General features: G+C 37.4%; 1 protein-coding gene across 1 annotated transcript in view; it reads right to left on the reverse strand.

Annotated features, from left to right (window-relative positions):
• Positions 1–27,045, reverse strand: part of LAMA2 (laminin subunit alpha 2) — a 614,367-nt gene that overhangs the window by 133,526 nt on the left and 453,796 nt on the right. Inside the window, exons 32-34 of the mRNA XM_060114490.1 lie at positions 23,407–23,600; positions 3,908–4,050; positions 231–329 (exon numbers count right to left, since the gene is read on the reverse strand). Of these exons, the coding sequence (XP_059970473.1) occupies positions 231–329; positions 3,908–4,050; positions 23,407–23,600 (436 nt within the window). The remainder of the gene's footprint in view (positions 1–230; positions 330–3,907; positions 4,051–23,406; positions 23,601–27,045) is intronic.

The following is a 27,045-nucleotide window of genomic DNA, read 5'->3' on the forward strand; positions in this document are numbered from 1 at the left end:
TTTAGCCATTGTCCTTGACACTTCCCAAGTATGTATCCCAATCTTTTCTTGTGCTACTGGGTTCTCAGATTTTATCTGTGGCAGAAGTAGCAAGTCAAAAATACATCTATTTCATGCACCAAATTGGGATTTACGAAGAACAAGATTTGCATTTCAGAAATTTGAAGTAATTTTCCTTAATTATACATAATCTATCTGCTTTAAGAAGAAGCATGATTTTGCCAACTTACCCTGGTCAGAAGTTCATTCATTTCTGTCACCAGCGTGTTCAGATTGCCTTCTGCCAACTGAATGAGCCTCTCTGGGGCCCGCTGAGGTGAGAGCAAATGCTGAAAAAGATTTCATTCCATATGTTTTTTAGTACATGGTCTTGCAGCAATCATGGGTTGAACATTTAACGGAACACATTTTTTCTTTATATACAAAGAATTTAGCCTCCTCACCTTCAGAGAAGAGAGAAAGAAACTATTTCAGTTGGGCACTTACAAAGCAGCGTGCAGAATAATTTGGCAAATAATACAAACTGCTGCAATTTATTGAGATATTACTATGTTCCAGGTCTTTGTGTTTTGTTTTGTTTTTCATTTAGCTCTTACAACAGTTCTATGAGATAAATGCTATTTCATTTTGTGTATAGAAAACTGTGGCTTAAAGAGACTTAAAAATGTATGCAAGATTGCACAGCCAGTAAGGGGTAGAGTCAAGATGAACCTTGTCTGAATCTTTAAGGCTCCCATTCTAATCAACAGAGATACAGTTTACAGGTTTATTACCTCTGTCTTTGAGGACAGGAGCCCTGACAGAAGGACCTGGCCAGACACTAACCATCTGCATGGCATCAATGTTGTAGGAGCTGGCCTGGCACTCACACATGGGCCATTTTTCTCTCCTACTGAATGTAAGCAATCTCACCAAACGCTAACAGTAGACAGCATCACTCTGTGAGAGTGATGAAAGAAACAAAAGATGAGACCACTCCATAATCTTATCTAAATGCAGACAAAATCATGGTCTCTGTGCAGACCACAAAAGTACCTCAAATCCTATTTTCTGGCTAATGTGAGTGACCACTGCCTCCTTACTAACTGTAGCTTTAGCCTCCCTTTTCTTCCCTCCTTCTAGATAAGATTCATTAGAATACTTAATTATGGAATTATTCCCACTTCCTAACAGTACCCAGTCCACCACAAACCCCTGCTTCCTTGAATCTGCCCCCAAATTCCCTAGCACAAACCCCCAATACTCTAAGTGATTCCTAATGCCCTGTTATTGAGACAGCCCCAATTCCCCACACTGTGCAGTGCCCCTTGTTGCCACAAGTTAGTAAACCCAACTTTGTTCTATTACATGTGTGTTTCTGGTCATCTCTGGCTGGAACCCAGGGAGCACTGACACAGTTAAAGGAACTGAACAAAGAGGGCACATAACTGGCTTAAGGATTTAGAATATCAAAATGGGGTTCCAAATATCCAGATATTAAACAAATTATGGAAGAAGAACACAAACAGAATCAAGAAAGACTGGAATTTAAGGAAAATCAAGGTCATTCTGACCGATACCCAGCCATAAGGAAATAGGTGACTGAACCTCAGGCTTGGTTGATGTCCACAGATTGGAACCTCTTTCAGAGGGCCCTTCAGTACTTCATCCATTGCTTAAGTTATTACTTTAAAATTATTTTACGTCCTACTTAAGTATTTGCTTCTCTAGTTTAATTTTCTTTCTTTGTATTCCTTCCATACATGATAACTGGTCAGCATTTTCTTTATTAGAACTCTGCACTCCTGAATGCTGGGCCTACAAAGTAAACTCAGATTCCTCTGCCTGGCTTTCACAATTGTCCTTCATATCACCCAGCCCCACTGAAGTCTCCAGCCTTATCTTTCACTAGCAGGCCTGACTTCTAATGTCTGCTGGACAGACCTCGCTTATCCACACCTCTGCCTCTGTGCATGTGGCTCTCCTAGATTCAGTGGCAAGAGTATGTATGGATGGGCTGGGGGTCAAGGAGACCTTGCTACTGGTGGACTGAGCCCTTCTCTCTTTGAGCTGTGTGAAGGTAGTTTCATTCTCACAGGCCCTAAAGTTAAACTACCTCCTTCCAAGTCCCAGCTCTGTACCTAGTAGCCATGTGACCTTGTCTCTGGGCCTCAGTGTCCCTACCCGGCTATCTGAGACAAACATAGCTGATACAGTACTCCTTTCCTACTTCTTGGAGTTTCTGTAAAATCTATGTATGATAATTCACATAAGACTTTAGTCAATTGTCTAGCACAGAGATACTCATCAATAAATGTTATTCTTGCTATCGTTATGATTGGTTTCTTCTTCTGGTAAATAAGGATACTAATACTGACTTTGAAGGCTGTGGTCTAAATTAAACAATATATTCCCTAGAAGAATGTCTGCCAGTGCCTAGTGGATAAATCTTAGGTTTCTTCCTCCAGTCTTCACCAATAATTCTCTGCCTATTGAAATTGTTTCTATCCTTCAAGTTCTAACACAAATTACACTTTCATTAATGATGTATTCTCTGGTTACTCTGGGTCTTATCTATTTCTCCAATCTTTGAACTCTATTGTATGTCAAATATCTATAAAGCATGTGGTAATTATGTATTTTTGCTAATTGTTTAATTATTGTTTAACTATTTTTAAACCACATAGACTCTAAGCTTCCTAAAGGTAGTGACTGCATTATAGGGGTCCTGAAACCCCTGGGGAACCAAGTGCAATATTGGGGCATTCCAGAGTTTCTTAATAAATATCCAGTAATTGACTGATAGTGTATAAGGCGTCACTTTTCATCTTTTTTTTTTTATTCAGGTGAAACAACTCCAATTTCCTTAACATTTCCTCTTTATCCCATTAACTACTGAAAGCTTTAACGATGTCTTAGAATAGTGTTTCTCTTACAACAAAATTAGTTCTTGTTGAAGTACTTTCAAAAGTCTCCTCATTCTCTAGTACAAAATTTTCACCTTGTGTTTTCATTTTGACAGTAAACTTAAATGTTAATGTAAGCATTTCTGGAACCCAGCCTGGGCACCTGAGAGGTGCACAGAGCCACTTGATCTTAGCACCTACATTTGCATGCCTGTTTGATCATATGGCAGATTGAGCACATAAATCACTTGTCAAGTGATGCCAAATGTCATTTCAGGACCCCTCACAAAGAGTTCTCTCGTTCAAATTGTGGAAAGGTAGGAGAACCAAGTTACCACATGTCACATGCTGATGAAAGAACCCACGTGGAAGTAGTCAGTATGATATTCTTGTTGCAAGTAGCAATTTGCTTTCAGCAAAAATCATCTGGTTGTTTTTTTTTTTTTTTGCAGTACACGGGCCTCTCACTGTTGTGGCCTCTCCCGTTGTGGAGCACAGGCTCTGGACGCACAGGCTCAGCGACCATGGCTCACGGGCCCAGCCGCTCCGTGGCATGTGGGATCTTCCCAGACCGGGACACGAACCCGCGTCCCCTGCATCGGCAGGCGGACTCTCAACCACTGCGCCACCAGGGAAGCCCCCTGTTATTTTATATTAATGTTTTTAATTTGAATTTTATTGGTTTTTTAGGCTTTTGTAAAGATTAATTTGTTTTGATTTTATAGAGCTATTAGTATAAGGAGTTCATATCTGATTTTATGTTTGTACATATTTAAGGAACATAATAAAATTGATTTAGGCCAAACACTGGGGGTACATGAGCCTCTTTTTCCATAAGAGCAATCAGTAAATTATAGCTCTCAAGTTTGAAAAACACTGGTTTAGAAAGTCTTTGAATTTCCCTAATGGCTGCCTGCCTTGATTTGGGACAAAGGGAAGAGCATTTACCAATTACAGCAATTACCCCCTTGGAAGCTTCTGTCATTTTTTCCCTGTCTCTTGCTGTTACTGCTCCAACTTACCTTGAGTTCCTGAGTCATATTTTCAAGACCATACAGAATTTTATAAGGAGCGGGCAGTGGGCCAGTGAGGTTGATGCTCGTGGCCATCTGTTCCAGGCGAGCCAAGTCACCGAGAAGAAGGCCGGTGCATTCATCTCCACAAACTGTGAAAGGGAAACAGCAAAGAATATTTACTTCTGTTAAGCGTCCCAGGCAGATGTGCAAATATTTCAGCTATGAAATATTTTATGGCCTAAGTATTATTCTGTGAAAGATGATGTTTCTCATCTCAGATAATTAATGCTTTTGAATGGATGACGGTTGATGAAAGATGAAAAGAGCAACAAAAGAGCAGACATGCCTGTTGCCCAGAACCTGAAATATGGATGATGATATAAACTGAGGAACTAAAGAGGAGGAGCAAATGGATTTTGAGGGTAAACGAGTATATTGCCCAAGTACTAAAGGAGAGGTAAAACATGGATTATAACATTATAAATGCCCCAGAGAGTCCCACATGAACAATCTAGAGGAAATCTGTAATTGGCAATAAAATATGCTTTGGAATCTAAAAATGTATACATCGCCCTATTAGATTGCAATGTGGAGTGTCTATAGCAATTAGGTCTCTACGTGCTTCAGGTATTACATATTCAAAAACTGTATGACTCTTTAGCTTGACATCCATTGAGAAGAATATTTTTAAAAGTCAAAAGAACTCTTCTTTTTACAATTTTTTTCTCATGATGAAATGTATTTATTTATTACTTACTTGTTCACTTACTTACTTATGCATTTGCCAACTCTTCCTCTTTAACTATTCAGCACATTATCATTCATGATTAGATGCAGTCCCACAAATTCCTACTTTGATGATTAACCTAATCCTGTCTTATGGATTAAATAATTGCCAAAAGCCAGGAAAACTTTATTCTTGAAGTAGCCAAGAGTGCTAGTGTTCTACCTATATTCTTTAAATGATTAGAAAGAGGGACTATTCAAATTTAGTGGTGGTGGAAGGGGAATGGATGGTAGTAGGGTGGTGGAGAGAAACAATGGTTTCTTCACCATTATCACATGAATCTCATAAATAGTAAAATTTCTAAAATTAAAAGATATTGATTCTTTTGGAGGCTTTATAAAATATACTTATTCAATTTGGATTTTTAGTTCAAAATTTCTTTTTCACTCTTTGCATCAGAGTAATGAGATGTAGCTTCTCCATGCCAAGAAGCATGTGCTACCATATTTATGATATGCGTTCATGCATACAGTTACAATTTCTAGCTTACATTCTGAAGATAGAGGTATAAAAACTATACACATGTTAGAAGAGAGGAAAATATATAACATGAAGAACACTGAGACTTAGAGCAGCTTTGGATCATGCCCCAAACTGGCAAGAATTCAATAGTTCTCTAAACAGGACTCCCTTGAGCTGCCTAATGGAGAGAAAACCATTAACTGAAGCTTGTAAACAAAGAGAAGTAGTACAGAGAGTGATTCTGTGATGGGACAGCAGTTAGAGGTGAGTTACAATATCCCTTCACAGGGATTAAACTGTCCCAGCAGGGTTTTTAATAAATCAGCTCCTTGCAGGTGACACCTGTAAGTGTTGAGTGTCACCTGCAGGGGAGCTGTAAGCTCCTGATGCCTTGCAAGCTGAGTGAACAAAGAGGCTTTGGGAGCTGGAGGTGGAATCTGAAACTAGAGCTGGATCACTTCCTCTTCTAGCCAGAACGAAAGAGAATTTGCTTTGCATGGAAACTAAGTAAAAGGAAGAGAATGCTGTGGCTTCAAACCCTCAGTTCAATGCAAGTGCTTGAGAAGCTTCAACAGACCTCTTGACATGAAGTAATTGTAGAAAACACAACCTGGAACACAATTAGGTACCAAATTGACTATGTCAACACAACCTGGAACACAATTAGGTACCAAATTGACTATGTCTAAACACCAAGACCCAGTCTGATTCTCACACTTGAGTGGGTTTCAGAATAATCTGAGGGCTTTCTTAAATCACAGGAGGCTGGGCCATACCCCTAGCAGTTCTGATTCAAGAGGTGATCGAATCACCTGGTTTCTGACTCTCTGACTGAGCATGTGCTTTTCTAACAAACTCCCAGGTGAACACTAACACTCTGGTCTGAGCACCACACTTTGAATAACTACTATATCAACAGCAATGGCATGACCTGGGAGCTTGTTAGAAATACATAATCTTGGGCTCTATCCTAGATCTAGTGAACCAGAATCTGTATTTTAGAAAGATTCCCATGTGACCTATGCATGTTAATGTTTGAAAAGCACTACTGTAGGTCAATGGTTCTCCATCTTGGCTGCATACAAATCATGGCGATTTACAAAATACAGGTATCTAGGTGTTTCCCCTACCCACCTCCAGAGAATCTGATTTGATGGGTCTGTGGTGAGGCCCAGGCATCAGTATATTTAAGAGATTCCAGATGATCCTATCATATAGCCAGAGTTTAGAACCACTGGGCCAGATAACAAACTTTAGGGATACTCTATCCTAAAGGGAGCAAGGATTTGGAAGAGGTCATTTTACTTGCTGTCTCCTCTGCCGAGAACACTTCTTTCTTCATCCTCACCCATGTGACTCCTGGAGTTCTAGGTCAAGCGCTCAAGTGTTACTTCCTCGGAGGAGAAGGCCCTGATGACTCTGAAATTACTGTCCCCACCAACCACTACTGTATTCCCTTTGTCTTTTTATCTTAACACTCATGCACGTATAGGCTATCTTTTCATTTAAGTGTTTATATATTGTTTCTCTCTCCTCAGAGAGGGAACTTAATCAACTTTGGTCACAGTGCCTAAGAAAGTGTCTTGCACATAGTAAATAATCAATAAATATTTGCTTACTACTATCTTTGTGAAAGGAGAGCAAACAATATTTTGGAGAAGATCAGGGAGTTACAAGGAGAGGATTGAGAGAAGAATAGAGAGAGGGAGAGAAAGAGATAGAGAAATAGAGATAAAAATATTGGCCAAATAGAAAATGTCTGAATGTGAGAACATTATATGTGATACAAAATGAAGAATCACACAGATATGTGAGGAACAGAATAGTCTAAAAACAATGGCCAGAGAGAGAAAATTGTCTTGTGATTGGAGAGGCAGAAACTGACTGATGTCAAGGAGATGATTGCTATGATACCCGCATGAGGAAACAGTGACACAGGAAAGGTATTGGAATGGAGGAATGGAGGGAAAGAAAAGTTATACAAAATATTAATAAAAGAAATGACACAGTTGGGTTACTGGCCAGATAAAGATGATGCTCATTTCTGGGGAGGAGGAAGGGTTAAAAGTGTTTACCATTTCTTTGCTGCTCCTCCCATTAAGAGGTGGAGTCTATTCCCCCGCACATCCCCCTTTGAATTGGGGTTGGCTTTATGAAAATCTCTGACCATCAGAATGCTTCAGAGGGACACTGAGCCTTAGCTTCAAGGAGTTTCACAGTTTCTGCTTCCACACTTCTGGAATCCTGCTGCCTTGTGAAAAATCCCAGGCTAGCCTTCTTGAGGAAGAGAGGCAACATGAGCAAGAGAAAGGCAGATCCAACCATTCTAGCTGAGGTCCTACCATGTGAATAAGGCCTTCTAGGAACCCACCCCACTGCATGATAACAAAAGAACTATCCAAGGGGACCCTGTTCAAATTGGCAACCTACAGAATAGTGAGGATATATATAGTTGCTGTATATTATCAACAACTATTAAATTTTGGAGTAGTAGCAATAGGTAACTGATAAACTTTCTCAAGTTTTGCATGTGTGATTTAGGATGTGAATTCAGCTTAGAGACTTCAAGTTGCAATTCATAGGTTAAAAAGTATTAACAACAGTTCTTATTTTTATTAAAAATTAAGAAGAATGTGAAGGTTCCTTTCCCACTGAATCCAAGTTCATCACTACTTTAAAAGTTCCATTCAAAGCACTGCTCTTTTTTCACTTTCAAGATCTTGAAAGATACTTGATAACATGACATCTCACTATGCTTTTTAGGGTAGTGTACACTTCAGAAATACTTTGCTAGCTCTTTCTCTAATTTATCTATAATTCATAACCTACCCATTTCTAAGAGGAATTGAGTCAGCTCATTGATAATGGTATAGCTAGTGGCTATGGCTCCTTACTGATGGTTCCAGAAATTTTCAGGGAAATGTTTTCTCAGTATTCTCAGTTTTCACTTCAGACAAGCAGAAATCAGTGACTGGAATGCAGAACTAGATGTGATTTACTGTAATACACTACAGAGTAAATTGGTGAGCTAAATTGATGCCAAGAGGCATGATGGATACAGATTTTTCTGTCATTTATTCTACCCCCTGCCCAACTGTTTTGGTTCCTCATCTTCAGTTGTTGAAATGAAAATGTACTTAATTGCTCTTTCAAGGACTCATAATTCCATTTTATGTCTCTGTGTCCAAAGGTCTATTATTATCCCATGTCTTATTGTCTCCATATCTGCTTTTGGGGGAACAAAGTACAAGCACATTTCCATAGATGAAAGGTAAGTTTTATAGTATGCTCCACGTAATACACTAACATCTGTCTAAATGGGTCAGAAAGACTTATGAATTCGACAGCCATGGAATTTTTTCAAAGCTTCTGTACAAGTCTAGTTCATGCAGTTATAAGATAAACACATGGGGAAATGTGCCCTTTACATAATGGTTTGCTATTTTATCCTGACACAAAATATTTAACTTACACCACAAGCTACTTCTATTTGTCCTCAAAAAGTCGGAAATGTCTGGCAACAAACACTGGAAATGGGATGAAAATTAAAACCACGTTTAATTCACTATGATAGGGAAGATCTGAAGAGTGTATAGAGACAAGGAATATTCACATTATGGAAACAATTGTTCTTTGATAAGGGTGAAGTAACTGGTCAGTGTAAATTAACACCTATCTTATAATCAAGACCCCCAAGGAACCTCTCCACACCATTCTCCTATTCAGAAATAGAGATAAGGTTATAAAATGAGATTCTGCCTAAAATGCATGGGAGCAAAAGCAAATATTTCAAGACTATGATTATATTTTACATGACTAAACGTTTTTGAGGCTTTGCTTATAAAAGTGTCAGGATAAATTTGTGTCTAATACTAGCAAATGCAATACTACATTCAGGTTGTTATAGCTGGGCACATGTAACAGGAAAATCATGCAGCTGATATTACAGATCTTTCCATTAGCAATTAGTACAAAATACTGCATTTCTACCAGAGTCCCCCATGCATAATAACTACTGGCTTACCGTCACAAAAAATTCACACACTGCTTCCAAACCAAAGAAGCCAAAGCTGAAATGAGTGCATTGCATATCTTTAAAAAGGCCAAACCTATTAACCAGTTTTAGGTAAAGATACATAAATTGTCTGCTCTAATCAAAAAGGGATAAAATGAGTAAATATACATTTCTAACAAAAGATAAAATTTGTGTGTTTTAATTTAATTCTTCTATATTTAAGGCCATTGATAAATCCTTGGGTATGGATTGTATATTTCTCTTTCCTCTTTCTTCTTCAAGAAGAAAGTTTTAGATTAGCATTTATTTAAGGCTTATTAAAATGGATTCAGTTATTCCATATTATTTATAGATAAATATCTTCTAAAATAAAAATGTGGTTTCAGACTCATTAAAAAGCCTTTTTTTTTTTTTTTTTTGCCTGTTAGTTCTTTGAATAGAAGGAAAGACTTTCTGTAGGTTTAGGATGAGGCTGATGAATTTATTCATGTACCAAGTAGTTGTGATATATATATATATAAACATTAAATAAAATTAGGTATATAAATATATTTAAAAAATAAGTTCGATACGGTTCAAGTATGGTATAGCTCTTCAAAAAACAAATGGAAGCTTTGAAAGTATTATAAGTAATAATGGGACAGTGGCTTTTATCTATACAATATTCACTACATTGAAGACAATATGTTGTGTCTTGCCTTCATTATCTCATCTAATGTTTACAGCAATTCTATGAGGTAAGTACTATTAATATCCTAATTTTAAACATGAGAAAAAGAGTTACAATCATAGTGTTTATGAATCTATAAATAATGTATTTGAAGAACTTTAAGAGAAGAGAAAAATGTAAGGTCACCATAAAAGGGGTTTTCAGTGACTTGGAAAGACTAGAATTATATAAAAAAAAAAAACCCGCAGAATTTAGCTTAATCTAAGTATCTCATCAAAAATGAGGAACGGAGGTGTCCAGAGAAGCCATTTCGCTGGAGGAACTCTGGTCTGAAGGGCCAGCAGGGTGCAAGGCCTCTGCGTGTGGCATCCTGCCAGCAAGTGAAACTAGAGGAAGCACAAAGAAAAAGAGGAAAAAAAACAAGCCTTCCATCCAATAAAAAATTTATGGGAGACAGGGAAGATGGCGGAAGAGTAAGATGTGGAGATCACCTTCCTCCCCACAGATACATCAGAAATACATCTACATGTGGAACAACTCCTACAGAACACCTACTGAACGCTGGCAGAAGACCTCAGACCTCCCAAAAGGCAAGAAACTCCCCACATACCTGGGTAGGGCAAAAGAAAAAAGAATAAACAGAGACAAAAGAATAGGGACGGGACCTGCACCAGTGGGAGGGAGCCGTGAAGGAGGAAAGGTTTCCACACACTACAAGCCCCTTCGCGGGCGGAGACTGCGGGTGGCAGAGGGGGGAAGCTTCGGAGCCACAGAGGACAGTGCAGCAACAGGGGTGCGGAGGGCAAAGCGGAGAGATTCCTGCACAGAGGATCGGTGCCGAACAGCACTCACCAGCCCGAGAGGCTTGTCTGCTCACCCACCGGGGCGGGCGGGGCTGCGAGCGGAGGCTCGGGCTTCGGTCGGAGCCAGGGAGAGGACTGGGGGCTGGCGGCGTGAACACAGCCTGAAGGGGTTAGTGCACCACGGCTAGCCGGGAGGGAGTTCAGGGAAAAGTCTGGACCTGCCGAAGAGTCAAGAGACCTTTTCTTCCCTCTTTGTTTCCTGGTGCGCGAGGAGAGGGGATTAAGAGTGCTGCTTAAAGGAGCTCCAGAGGGGGGCGCGAGCTGCGGCTGAAAGCGCGGACCCCAGAGACGGGCATGAGATGCTAAGGCCGCTGCTGCTGCCACCAAGAAGCCTGTGTGCGAGCACACGTCACTATCCACACCTCCCTTCCAGGGAGCCTGTGCAGCCCGCCACTGCCACTGCCACGGTCCCAGGATGCAGGGACAATGTGCCCGGGAGAATGCATGGTGCGCCTCAGGCTGGTGCAACGTCACGCTGGGCTCTACTGCTGCAGGCTCGTGCTGCATTGTGCCCCTCCCTTCCCCCCGGCCTGAGTGAGCCAGAGCCCCCGAATCAGCTGCTCCTTTAACCCCGTCCTGTCCGAGCAAAGAACAGACGCCCTCCGGCGACCTACATGCAGAGGGGAGGCCAAATCCAAAGCTGAAACCCGGGAGCTGTGCGAACAAAGAAGAGAAAGGGAAATCTCTCCCAGCAGGCTCAGGAGCAGCGGATTAAATCTCCACAATCAACTTCATGTACCCTGCATCTGTGGAATACCTGAAGAGACAACGAATCATCCCAAATTGAGGAGGTGGACTTTGAGAGCAAGATATATTATTTGTTCCCCTTTCCTCTTTTTGTGAGTGTGTATTTGTATGTTTCTGTGTGAGATTTTGTCTGTATAGCTTTGCTTTCACCATTTGCCCTAGGGTTCTGTCAGTCTGTTTTATTTGTTTGTTTGATTGGTTTTTTTTTTTTTACTTAAAATATTTTTTTCTTAATAATTATTTTTATTTTAATAACTTTATTTTATCTTACTTTATTTTATTTTATTTTATCCTCTTTCATTCTTTCTACTTTTTCTCCCTTTTATTCTGAGCCATGTGGTTGAAAGACCCTTGGTGCTCCAGCCAGGATTCAGTGCTGTGCCTCTGACGTGGGAAAGCCAACTTCAGGACACTGGTCCACAAGAGACATCTCAGCTCCACATAATATCAAAGGGCAAAAATCTCCCAGAGATCTCCATCTCAACACCAACACCCAGCTTCACTCAACGACCAGCAAGCTACAGTGCTGGACACCCTATGCCAAACAACTAGCAAGAGAGGAACAAAACCACACCCATTAGCAGAGAGGCTGCCTAAAATCATAATAAGGCCACAGACACCCCAAAACACACCACCAGACATGGACCTGCCCACCAGAAATACAAGATCCAGCCTCATCCACCAGAACACAGGCACTAGTCCCCTCCACCAGGAAGCCTACACAACCCACTGAACCAACTTTAGCCACTGGGGACAGACACCCAAAACAACGGGAACTACAAACCTGCAGCCTGCAAAAAGGAGACCCCAAACACAGTAAGATAAGCAAAATGAGAAGACAGAAAAACACACAGCAGATGAAGGAGCAAGATAAAAACCCACCAGACCAAACAAATGAAGAGGAAATAGGCAGTCTACCTGAAAAAGAATTCAGAATAATGATAGTAAAGATGAACCAAAATCTTAGAAATAGAATAGACAAAATGCAAGAAACATTTTAAAAGGACCTAGAAGAACTAAAGAGGAAACAAGTAACAATGAACAACACAATAAAAGAAATTAAAAATACTCTAGAAGGCATCAATAGCAGAATAACTGAGGCAGAAAAACGGATAACTGACCTGGAAGATAAAATAGTGGAAATAACTACTGCAGAGCAGAATAAAGAAAAAAGAATGAAAAGAACTGAGGACAGCCTCAGAGACCTCTGGGACAACATTAAACGCACCAACATTCAAATTATAGGGGTCCCAGAAGAAGAGAAAGAGAAAGGGTCTGAGAAAAAATTTGAAGAGATTATAGTTGAAAACTTCCCTAATATGGGAAAGGAAATAGTTAATCAAGTCCAGGAAGCACAGAGTCCCATACAGGTTAAATCCAAGGAGAAACACACTAAGACACATATTAATCAAACTATCAAAAATTAAATACAAAGAAAACATACTAAAAGCAACAAGGGAAAAACAACAAATAACACACAAGGGAATACCCATAAGGTTAACAGCTGCTCTTTCAGCAGAAACTCTGTAAGCCAGAAGGGACTGGCAGGACATATTTAAAGTGGTGAAGGAGAAAAACCTACAACCAAGATTACTCTACCCAGCAAGGATCTCATTCAGATTTGATGGAGAAATTAAAACCTTTACAGACAAGCAAAAGCTGAGAGAGTTCAGCACCACCAAACCAGCTTTACAACAAATGCTAAAGGAACTTCTCTAGGCAAGAAACACAACAGAAGGAATATACCTACAATAACGAACCCAAAGCAATTAAGGAAATGGGAATAGGAACATACATATCAATAATTACCTTAAATGTAAATGGATTAAATGCTCCAACCAAAAGACACAGACTGGCTGAATGGATACAAAAACAAGACCCATATATATGCTGTCTACAAGAGACCCATTTCAGACCTAGGGACACATACAGACTGAAAGTGAGGGAATGGAAAAAGATATTCCATGCAAATGGAAATCAAAAGAAAGCTGGAGTAACAATTCTCATATCAGGCAAATTAGACTTTAAAATAAAGACTATGACAAGAGACAAAGAAGGACACTACATAATGATCACGGGATCAATCCAAGAAGAAGATATAACAATTGTAAATATTTATGCATCCAAAATAGGAGCACTTCAATACATAAGGCAAATACTAACAGCCATAAAAGGAGAAATCGACAGTAACACACTCATAGTAGGAGACTTTAACACCCCACTTTCACCAATGGACAGCTCATCCAAAATGAAAATAAGGAAAAACAAGCTTTAAATGATACATTAAACAAGATGGACTTAATTGATATTTATAGGACATTCCATCCAAACACAAGAGAATACACATTTTTCTCAAGTACTCATAGAACATTCTCCAGGATAGATCATATCTTGGGTCACAAATCAAGCCTGGTAAATTTAAGAAAATTGAAATTGTATCAAGTATCTTTTCCAACCACAAAGCTATGAGACTAGATATCAATTACAGGAAAAGATCTGTAAAAAAATACAAACACATGGTGGCTAAACAATACACTACTTAATAACAAAGTGATCAATGAAGAAATCAAAAAATACCTAGAAACAATTGACAATGGAGACACAATGACACAAAACCTATGGGATGCAGCAAAAGCAGTTCTAAGAGGGAAGTTTATAGCAATACAATCCTGCCTTAAGAAACAGGAAACATCTCGAATAAACAACCTAACCTTGCACCTAAAGCAATTAGAGAGAGAATAACAAAAAAAAAATCCCAAAATTAGCAGAAGGAAAGAAATCATAATGATCAGATCAGAAATAAATGAAAAATAAATGAAGGAAACAATAGCAAAGATCAATAAAACTAAAAGCTGGTTCTTTGAGAAGATAAACAAAATTGATAAACCATTATCCAGACTCATCAAGAAGAAAAGGGAGAAGACTCAAATCAATAGAATTAGGAATGAAAAAGGAGAAGTAACAACTGACACTGCAGAAATACAAAAGATCATGAGAGATTACTACAAGCAACTCTATGCCAATAAAATGGACAACCTGGAAGCAATGGACAAATTCTTAAAAATGCAAAACCTGCCAAGACTGAATCAGGAAGAAATAGAAAATATGAACAGACCAATCACAACAACTGAAATTGAAACTGTGATTAAAAATCTTCCAACAAACAAAAGCCCAGGACCAGATGGCTTCTAAGCCAAATTCTATCAAGCATTTAGAGAAGAGCTAACACCTATCCTTCTCAAACTCTTCCAAAATATAGCAGAGGGAGGAACACTCCCAAACTCATTCTACGAGGCCACCATCACCCTGATAACAAAACCAGACAAGGATGTCACAAAGAAAGAAAACTACAGGCCAATATCACTGATGAACATAGATGTAAAATACTCAACAAAATATTAGCAAACAGACTCCAACAGCACATTAAAAGGATCATACACCATAATCAAGTGGCATTTATCCCAGGAATGCAACGATTCTTCAATATATGCAAATCAATCAATGTGATACACCATATTAACAAACTGAAGGAGAAGAACCATATGATCACCTCAGTAGATGCAGAGAAAGCTTTTGACAAAATTCAACACCCATTTATGATAAAAACCCTGCAGAAAGTAGGCATAGAGGGAATTATCCTCAACATAATAAAGGCCATATATGACAAATCCACAGCCAACATCGTCCTCAATGATGAAAAACTGAAAGCATTTCCACAGGAACAAGACAAGGTTGCCCACTCTCACCACTCTTATTCAACATAGTTTTGGAAGTTTTAGCCACAGCAAACAGAGAAGAGAAGGAAATAAAAGGAATCCGAATCGGAAAAGAAGAAGTAAAGCTGTCACTGTTTTCAGATGATGTGATACTATACATAGAGAATACTAAAGATGCTACCAGAAGGCTAATAGAGCGAATCAATGAATTTGGTAAAGTATCAGGATACAAAATTAATGCACAGAAATCTCTGGCATTCCTGTACACTAATGATGAAAAATCTGAAAGTGAAATCAAGAAAACACTCCCATTTACCACTGCAAGAAAAAGAATAAAATATCTAGGAATAAACCTACCTAAGGAGACAAAAGACCTGTATGCAGAAAATTTTAAGACACTGATGAAAGAAATTAGAGATGATACAAATAGATGGAGAGATATACCATGTTCCTGGATTGGAAGTATCAATATTGTGAAAATGACTCTACTACCCAAAGCAATCTACAGATTCAATGCAATCCCTATCAAACTACCACTGGCATTTTTCACAGAACTAGAACAAAAAATTTCACAATTTGTTTGGAAAAACAAAAGACCCCAAATAGCCAAAGCAATCTTGAGAATGAAAAACAGAGCTGGAGGAATCAGGCTCCCTGACTTCAGACTATACTACAAAGCTACAGTAATCAAGACAGTGTGGTACTGGCATAAAAACAGAAAGATCAATGGAACAGGATAGAAAGCCCAGAGATAAACTCACGCACATATGGTCACCTTATCTTTGATAAAGGAGGCAAGAATGTAAAGTGGAGAAAGGACAGCCTCTTCAATAAGTGGTGCTGAGAAAACTGGACAGGGACATGTAAAAGTATGAGATTAGATCACTTCCTAACACCATACACAAAAATAAGCTCAAAATGGATTAAAGACCTAAATGTAAGGCCAGAAACTATCAAACTCTTAGAGGAAAACATAGGCAGAACACACTATGACATAAATCACAGCAAGATCCTTTTTGACCCACGTCCTAGAGAAATGGCAATAAAAACAAAAATAAACAAATGGGACCTAAGGAAACTTCAAAGCTTTTGCACAGCAAAGGAAACCATAAACAAGACCAAAAGACAACCTTCAGAATGGGAGAAAATATTTTCAAATGAAGCAATTGACAAAGGATTAATCTCCAAAATTTATAAGCAGCTCATGCAGCTCAATAGCAAAAAAACAAACAACCCAACCCAAAAATGGGCAGAAGACCTAAATAGACATTCCTCCAAAGAAGACATAGACTGCCAACAAACACATGAAAGAATGCTCAACATCATTAATCATTAGAGAAATGCAAATCAAAACTACAATGAGATATCATCTCACACTGGTCAGAATGGCCATCATCCAAAAATCTAGAAACAATAAATGCTGGAGATGGTGTGGAGAAAAGGGAACACTCATGCACTGCTGGTGGGAATGTGAGTTGGTACAGCCACTATGAAGAACAGTATGGAGGTTCCTTAAAAAACTACAAATAGAACTACCATATGACCCAGCAATCCCACTACTGGGCATATACCCTGAGAAAACCATAATTCAAAAAGAGTCATGTACCAAAATGTTCATTGCAGCTCTATTTATAATAGTCAGGAGATGGAAGCAACCTAAGTGCCCATCATCGGATGAATGGATAAAGATGTGTCACATATATACAATGGAATATTACTCAGCCATAAAAAGAAATGAAATTGAGTTATTTGTAGTGAGGTGGATGGACCTAGAGTCCGTCATACAGAGTGAAGTACGTCAGAAAGAGAAAGACAAATGCCAATGCTAACACATATATATGACATCTAAGAAAGAAATATGTCATGAAGAACGTAGGCGTAAGATGGGAATAAAGACACAGACCTACTAGAGAATGGACTTGAGGACATGCAGAGGGGGAAGGGTGAGCTGTGACAAAGTGAGAGAGTGGCATGGATATATATACACTACCAAATGTAAAATAGATAGCTAGTGGGAAGCAGCCGCATAGCACAGGGAGATCAGCTCAGTGCTTTGTGTCCACTTAGAGGGGTGGGATAGGGAGGGTGGGAGGGAAGGAGACGCAAGAGGGAAGAGATATGGGAACATATGTATATGTATAACTGATTCATTTTGTTATAAAGCAGAAACTAACACACCATTGTAAAGCAGTTATACTCCAATAAAGATGTAAAAAAAAATATGAATTTAGTCTTAATCATATATATCTGCCCAAAATTTTACTGTTATACTTTTGCCTGTTATTTTTCCAGTCAGTTCTTAACTTCAATTTGGAAGGGAAATATACTTGTTTAAATAGATTTAGCTCAATAAAATTATGCTTATGTTCAGAGTTTGGAATTTAAGAAATAAAAATGTTAAAATATTAAAATTAAATAAGCATTAAAATAATCATCCTTATTATTGGTGAAACCGAGGTTAATCACAAGCTAGAGTCATTAAACTATAACTTTCTTAATAAATAATAAACTGTAACCTGCCTAAATTAAAAAAACAAAAAACAAAAACTGAGGAACTGCACAAAGCATCATGCTTTTGAAAAAAATGATCAAATAATAACCATGATGACAAGAACAGCTAAAATTTATTGAACATCTATTATGCTTAGACACCACCTAATGTACATAGGATTTTATTTCCACTTTACGGATAATAAAGTGAGGTTTAGAAAAGTTAACTAATCGAATGTCACACAACTTTTATGTGGCCAGCCAGAATTCAAGGCTTCTAGAGCCCCTTCACTATAGCATGCTTCCTTGCATTAGGAGATGGTCTGTTTCAGGGACACCATCGATTAGAAGATGATTAGACTACCTCATTTATAAGACTTCCAACTTTAAGATGATGTGATCTATTTTTCTTCAAGGTTAATAAACTCCCTGGATTCTGCAGAATGCAAATTGCAATCAAGTAGAGTTTACTCTCATAATAAAGCCTGACTGAAAAGAAAAGAAATAGTGATCAGCCTCTTCTATACAACAGTTCAACAGCACAACTCCTTAATCTATTAATGGAACAGCTTTCTCAATGTGATATACAAACCACTGAGACTGATGGCCAATAAGAAAATTACCTGGAATCAGAGTGATAGTTGCTGTTCTACAGCATTGCTAGCCTGGACCAAGGCCAAGAACGTTGCCAACAAGAAACTCAAAGCATCTTTCACTAACAAAATAGATGTGAAAAAGGTGTAAGGAGGGTGAACAGAAGTTACTTTTATAGCTATCCTGATGCCTGGATTTAAACAAAATACCCCAGTTTAGAGTTGTAGAAAACTATAATAGCCATATTGGGCTTTGAATAGGAACTAGTACTTGGGGATTAAATGGGGACAGAGAGAGGATGGTGTTTAAGAGGTTAGGATGGAGTGTGATCACATGTCCAGCAGAGCCTCACTCATTAAATAGCAAATGGAGGTCAACTGATGTTTTCCATCATCTTTTATTATAGAAAGTCCCATTTTCTTTACAGTAATCAACCACATTCCACTATTTTGTTCCTGCTCTCATATACAGGGGACAATAACTGCCATTAGTAATCATCTTTGATTATAAGAGTACTGCAGTGTTCTAGTGATAATATATAAGGGCCTCTGCATTATTGTGATAGATCCTTGCTGGCAACTGGCTATTAAAAACAATAATCTATACAAAATAGATAACTAAGAAGGACCTACTGTATAGCACAGGGAACTATACTCAATATTTTGTAATAACCTATAAGGGAAAAAAATCTGAAAAAAAAAAAACGGAATCACTGTGCTGTATACCTGAAACTAAAAAGACACTGTAAATCAACTAGGGTTCAATAAAATTAAAAAAATAAAAATAAAAACAACAATCTAGACTGTGTCTCTGCAGGTCAGTATCAAGTCAGGGTAAAACTTCAAACCTTGGGTTTTATCAAGTGTCTAGAAAGTGCACATTTTACAGAGTTAGTGCATTACCACATTTAGTTAGGCTTACCTTAGGTTACAGGCAAAAAAACCCACAGTTCATGATTGCTTTTGCAACATTAGCAAGCAAAGCATCTTCTTTAATGTTATATTATAGATAAATTGTGACTATAAGTAATAAAGCTGGTATATACCTAATATTTCATATGCTTTGAATAAAAATAGAAAGCATCAATATGATATTTATAAAATGATATTTCAGGCACTCTTTACAGAATGACATCCTGCCAACAGCTACTAATTTTAAATTCTGTTCTTTAGGAGAATAATATATTTTACTACACCACTCATAATCTATTTTAAACATTGTACAAGTTGTTCAGTGTTAATTACTAGTCTGTAGAAAAAAGGACATGAAAAAATCCAAGTTTTGTGCTTCCCAATACAAAACTTTACTATTAAATAAATAATGCTTTTCTTGCCGAGTCTCAGATTTCAGAAAGGCAGGTGGTTGTTCTCACTTTATAAAATGACGTGTAAATTATGAATGAGGGTTGAAAGAAGAAGTTGGATTTGTATTAACCTAACTTACTAAGAAGTCCTGATTTGGGAAATCCAATAAAATATCTACTCAGAACTCATCAACATCTGTAAAGAAAGAATGCATTGCAGAGCTCTCTCCAATTATTTCCACAAGAAAAAAATGAAAAGGCTTTGGAGGAAATCTGAGCACTCAGTTAGTGTGTCTTCTTATCTGCACAGAGGACAGGACTCCACTTGACCACCTCTAATGAATAAGAGTCTATCATAACTACCATAATGTTTTTTGGGTTTTTTTGGCTGCACCATGTGGCTCATGGGATCTCAGTTCCCCGACCAGGGATTGAACCTGGGCCACAGCAGTGAAAGCTCTGAATCCTAACCACTAGACCACCAGGGAGCCCCTGATAACTACCATAATGTTTTAAAACTTAGAGGAAAGTCTTAATGGTTAGCAGAGGGAAAAAATATGTATGTACCTACTGACATTATACACATTAAAATGTTTTCATTTTTTTAAGCCCATTTTATCTTTCTTCTTCATAGAGGTAAGATGGGCTCTAAGTCCAGAAGAAGTAAATGAATTAAGAACTGAAATAATTAATGTTGAATATATTGGGAAAACCATGTTTGCTTTTTGTGTCTTGCATTAACAATCAGCATAGAGGTTAAGAAAGTAAGATTTTCAAGACAGATCTAGGTTCAATCACAACTCTGTTGAAAAGTCAGGGTGAACCTTGGAAAGGTGACTGAAATCACCTAAATTCAGTTTTATTTATTTAAAATGTAAATTTTTTTGTTGGGGTATAGTTGATTTCAGGATTTTTTTTTTTAAATCACACTGTGGACATAATAATGTATGGAGATGTGGCAAGAATTAAAAGAACAGCATATAAAGCACTTAACATCATTTCTGACAAATGGAAGGCTCTCAACATGGGTGAGCCTTTAAAGAATTACTACTGTGATGAATCCTGTGTGGAGGAAAGGGCTGTAGGGGATGCCTGGGATTGAAAGCAGATACGTTGATCAGGTGTGCCCAGGCACTGAGTTGGCTTGGTGTGGTTGATAACGTTGGTGGGTTGAATTTGGCTAACTATGAGAGACTCTTGTATCTAAATATTTCCTACTAAGGGCACAGACTATTTGTGTAAATTATTCATGATAGTAATGGAATGCCCATGTATAAAAAGCCTGTGTCCTGCAAGAAATTCGCTATTTTAGATCCAATAAAACCCTAGCTTGCTCTCTGGCAATTGTCCGTGGCAGCTATTAGTTTCTTTTAGAAATGTAGGTGGTCAAGAAAAGTTCTTTCATGCTTTCTGCATTTTCTCTGTGTCCTCTACAGCACAATTAAAAATCATTTTTAAATTAAGAGAATAAACTAACTATACAGGGAGACTCCTTCCACCAATATGCAGCTCACCTGAGATACTGCAATGATCACGCCTACATCATTTATCCTACATTTTTTTGGGGATATACATATCCATGATGTAGGCCAAATTAAACTGTGTTTTCTAGAGAATGAACCAAAGAGAGAAGAATTAACTGTACAATACATGCTCCAGGCTCCAAAGAAGCTTTTCTCTGAAGACATTTCTCTTACTACATAAATATTCTCTTGCCAGAAACAGGCTACTTTCATCCACTCCCACTCACGGGCATTATAAAATTCTACTATAGGCACACGTGACAAAACAGGCCCTGCAGATCAAATGTTCTGGGTCAATCCATTCTTTGGTTTCTTGCTCTAAGTTAGCTTAAGGATATAGAAAGAGAGAAGGAAAAGAAGAAGTAAAACTGTCACTGTTTGCAGATGACATGATGCTATATATAGAAAACCCTAAAGGCACTGCCCCCAAACTATTTGAACTCATCATTGAATTCAGTAAATTGGCAGGACACAAAATTAATATACAGAAATCTATTGTATTTTTATACACTAACAACAAACTATCAGAAAGATAAATTAAGAAAACAATCCCACTTACAATTGCATCAAAAAGAATAAAATACCTAGGTATAAATCTAACTAAGGAGGTAAAAAACCTATACTTGTAAAACTGTAAGACACTGGTTAAAGAAATTGAAGACAACACAAACAAATGGAAGGATATACCGTGCTTATGGATTGGAAGAGTAAGTATCGTTTAAATGACCATACTACCTAAAGCAATCTACAGATTTGATGCATTCTCTATCAAAATACAATGGCATTTTCCACAGAACTATAACAAATGATTCTAAAATTTGTATGGAAAAACAAAATACATGAAAGAGCCAAAACAATCTTGAGAAAGAAGAGCAGAGCTGGAGGAATCATGTTCCCTGACTTCAGACTCTACTACAAAGCTACAGTTACCAAAACAGTATGGTACTGGCATAAAAATACACATATAGATTAATGGAACAGGATAGAAAGGCAAGAAACCAACAAACTCATAGAAAAAGAGATCAGAATTTTCTGATCTCACCTCTAGAAAATTAATTACTTTAAAGTTCAAGGTCCATTAGATTAGGAATATCTATATATTATTTAGTTAAATATTTCCATATTAATAATTTAGTTTTAATAATAATATTAAAACTAGTTGGATTACATTGGAAGTCCATTTCAATTATCATTAAAATATGCCATTTTACTTGAGAAGAGTGAATATGTATATACCAATAACTGAATATGATAATGTAAATGTATATTACATATTACACTTCATCTCTCCCCTCCCATCAACCTTGACACTTATTTTTATTTTAAATGCAATACACTTTCATCAAAGATTGTTGAAATACATAGAAAAAAAGTTTAAAAAGTTATATTCCCAAACATACCCAGTCTTTACTTTTTGGCATATCTAAAAAGCCAGCCTTAGCTTTTGAGGTAACTCATCAAACTAGAGCACAAACAAAAATTCTAGTTAAAATGTTAAGCTTTAGACACACATAAGGTGTTAAAACCAGAAATACTGGCATGTGTAAATACATTAAAATAAATAAATATTGAAATAAAAGATACTTAAATAATTTCCGTTTCTATTTGTTAGAAAGAATTAAGACCACTAATGTAAATTCCCTCAAGGAGAAGAATACCATAATATAACTGTCCTCTCTAAATTTATAAATAACTGTTTTAGATTAGAGTTTATATAAGATCCAAGACTTCTATTTAGCTACTGATATTCGATGTGTGTTCAGTATGGCATTATTGAATCTAGAAGCAGTTATTCAAACAAAACAAAACATATGAGTAAAAACACTTGAGTTCATTGTCACTGCTTCCAGGTTCTATAGGGCAAGAGAAAGTTATGAAGAAGGATGCCCATGGATTTCTGTAAAAACTTGGAAAAGAAAAGTCAGTTGTTATTCAAGCCTTACAGTGTCTGTCCAGCTGATTACAAATTCAGGAGGATTCTAAAAAAGTTTAATAAACCCAGACCTTTAATCTGTCACAAAGGCAATGTCAGCTTTAGGTAAAACAGCAAACTCTGAGATGGGCAAAATAAAATAAAATCTGCCTCCGGGAGCTTTGCTGTAGGTCTTCAATGAACTGACTAAAGCATGCTGAGGATTTTCTCAGCTGTTCTTGGCTCAGCGGGATGGAGACAAAAACAGCAGGCAAACAGAAGGTGGATAGATAGTGTCAGAGAGAATGAAGAGTAGCACTAGCTATTGCAGAATAAGAAAAAAAAAGTCAGTCTTTCTCATTGGAAATGAGATAGAAATGGAACCAAGGCCCCCAGAACTAATAGCTAAGTTAGTATACGTACAAACACACTCCATGCCCTCGCGCGCATGCCAGTGTTTGCAGCCGTCACACTTCTGCCCCGTGGCTCCGGGTCGGCACGTGCAGGTCCCTGTGACAGGGTCACAGGGGACAGGCAGTGAGCCATAGGGGTCACACTCACATTCTTGGCAGGAGCCTCCGGGGCTGCTTGGGCTGCCGGTATAGCCAGGGGCACACCTGAATTTAAACAGTGACAAAGCAAAGGAGATTAATAGTAAGTCATGTCTCGAAATTGTTGTGTGTGTTTGTATTGTTTGAATGAAACAAAATTGATACCAAAAGTCAATAGATAAGGGATTAGCAAACTTTTCCAGTAAAGAACCAGACAGTAAATATTTTAGGCTTTGCAGGTCAAGAGGCAAAATCAAACTCGTGCAGTGAAAGAAATTTTCAAACACTGTTGGTTGATGGAATCCAAAACGTAATAATAATCTACTAATGGAAAACCAAACTAATAATGAGAAGAATGGGATTCTTGTTGAGGTATCAAATTTACTTAACTAGGGCTCAAATTTACTTAACTAGGGCTCAAATTTAGTGCTCTCTGTCATCAAAGTTTGCCCATAACCGCCATTCCCAGCTTGAGTGCCATATAGGATTAGGCAATGGGCCAAATTTTGTGGTCCATACTCTGCTCACTACTGCTCTAGATCATAAACTTTTTTTTGAAGGTTTCATTTTTAAATTAGAAATGAATAAAATTTTCTATTTACTCCTGGGCTTTCCTAGATGCACGCATTTTAGAGATCAAAATGACCAAGGAATTCAACCCATTAATTTTACTAATGAGCAAAAAGAAGCAAGTGGCGATAAACTACTACATTTTCTATTTAATTCAACTGGTCTTTCCTTTCTACCACATCTTCCTCAAGATGGATTTTTCAATGTGTATCTCTGGAAGTGGGGTAATGTTATGCAAATAAAATATGTAACACCGACTTGAGAAATTAGAAAGGAAATCCAACTGGATGAAGCCAAACTGCCATCCACTCTCTTCTACCCGTCTGTGCAACCATTCATCTAAGTATATACCACTGTCGGTTATGTTACTGGAAGTCTGATAACTTTACAAGATGCTGGCAAAACCATATGCTCTGGTTTACCCAGAATGGTCCCAGTTTGCCGGTTGTCCTGGCTTAAGTATTAAAAACATATTCTGTCTTTCCCTAGAGTATCCTGGATTGGAAAATAAATTATACACATAGTCAGCCTAAATATAATCAACAGTAAGAATTTTTGTTCAAGAGGAAAATATGGGAGGAAGCTGAGAGACCATAGGAAATTGAAGTCAAAAGTTGTAAACACTAGCCAAATAATCCTGGACCATCTTTAGTGGCCTGGGATTGTAGAAATTTGCAGGCTGACTGTGAAAGTTAGTTCATCCCATGCTGGTTAGAAAAAGCAAAGCAAGAAGAAAATTATCTGTAACGTTAGGTTTTTATACATTTATGGTTTTAATATTTTATTTCCAATGTACTATTACAAATGATCAATAAAAGTATCATTTAAATAAGCCCACTTAAATTGTTTCTTAACATTTTCAGGTGAAAGAATTCAATTCTAAGCAGGTTCAGAATGATTAAATGTTCAAAGAGTTTTACAAGAGTAATGAAGACAAAGCATGGGTAGGGGTTTCTACAATACAGCGACACTCAAGACATTTAAGCAGTTTTAGACCTGAGCTGATGATTTTGGGCAGGTCATAAGGTGATTTAAGTGATTTAAGAAGCTCTCAGAAGTGAAACAAATTTATTTGGAAGGTTACAATAAAAATTTAAGCAAGACCTTTGGATTAATTTAGCTGAATAAAAGCAATTTTTCAGACAAATATAACCTGATCATTCATATGTGAGAGATGATTAATGTGGAGCTGTAACAACATTTGAGAACTGCAAAAACAATTCAAGCCATCCCCATTTGATAGTGTATGACCCTGCTCATCTCTATGCTATATAAACTGTCACCTCTTATTGATCAAACATTTATGGATGTTAAAAAAGTAATTTTTCTATAATCACTCTGCCTTATGACAATAATTGTCATTTCAGTGTACCCTTACAGTCTTTTCTATATACACGCTTTTATAGATAGTGGAAACTCCAACTTACAAATGTAGCTATAGTATCAAACATTTTTTCATAAATTATGGCAGATAATCCCCTTGGCATCCAGGGATGTTTTAGTCATCATCCTACTGGTGTTTACAAGGGCATGAAATGAATATTAGCCTAAGTATGAACACTAAAGCACACTGGCTGACATTAAAATATACATATTCAAATGATGTATGTATCTCCACAACAAATGGAAATGTTTTTGGATTTCATACTGCTTTTAGTTACCTAATTGTTACAAATCTCTGTTGGCATGGAAATTGTGAATGTACTGTTTTATATATATATGCAAGTAGTGGATATTGTGTTTAAAGTTACCACATACGGAATTATTTAGAAATATATTTTGCAAACTTATAGAAACAGAATTGGAATTTATAAAACGTGTTTAATTATTGTTACCTATTTATTTCCATTATTAACACAACCATTGCTGGTTATATTAAAAGATGATTCTTAAATTGATGATGATAAAATTAATATTAGTTTATATTTGCAAAGAGATTCGTAATTTAAGGAAGTGCTCCTAGAAGAATCCAGCAAAGGAGAGGGTGAAGCAGGAAATGGAAAAGAAAGAATCCAGGCAATGGTGTGATTCCAGGTGAAGTCCCAGTCTTAGCCTAAGTCCATGGAAATCTCTGGAGCATAAATAGCATCTCAAGATTTGTTCAGCTTTCGGGCAAAGGAGCTGGACTTTTGTACTCCCACACTAGCGAGTCATTAGATCTGGGCCACTGGAGGAAGGCGTGTGGGGTAAATTCTCAGGCTTTTTTGCCTCTCCTATGGGAGAGGAGACCTCTATGTAGGTACTCAGGCAGGGTATCCTCTATTTACCTGATCTTTATAATGTCAGAGGAAAGTAGGTAGAGTAACAGCTATTCTGATATAAAAGATAAAAATGAGACCCAGCAAAGTTTGTAGAGCTCAGCTATGTCTATGGGTCTTTATAGAACTTTACACTGTTATCAATTAAACTAAAATTATCATGTGTGCTTAATGTTAATAGTTAATATCAGTTGCTCTCCATTACCTTAGAAAAAATAAAAACCTACTAAAAATAGTGGTGATAAGCTTGAGTATCCAAGATACTGATCTTATAGAAAATATGTATCCAGAAAAATATAAATTTCAACCTTCCTAGACAGTCAGTCTAGAACTCTGTTTCTTAACTTACCATTTGTATTACATGTTAGCATTCAATTTAATAACTACATACATGCATTATCAGAATTTGTAAAAAATATGGTGAGAGGAGGCATTTAAATACTATTGTTTGCATGTTGAAAAGGAGAACCAAATAACACTTTAATGTTTGGTGGTTTTAATTAAGAATTCCTGATACCATTTATATTCTGAATTATGTGTATACTTGCTGATGTAGTGCCAGAGTGCTCAGAACAGTGATGTGAATGCAGTTAGTGCTAGCCAACAATTCCCAGTGAATTAAAATGAGAATTAAGTGTGGCCAGCTTTTTATTATGGTTAACTACAGATAAGCTTTTGGAAAT

This window comes from Mesoplodon densirostris, chromosome 12, assembly GCF_025265405.1.
Source record: "Mesoplodon densirostris isolate mMesDen1 chromosome 12, mMesDen1 primary haplotype, whole genome shotgun sequence".
NCBI lineage: Eukaryota > Metazoa > Chordata > Mammalia > Artiodactyla > Ziphiidae > Mesoplodon > Mesoplodon densirostris.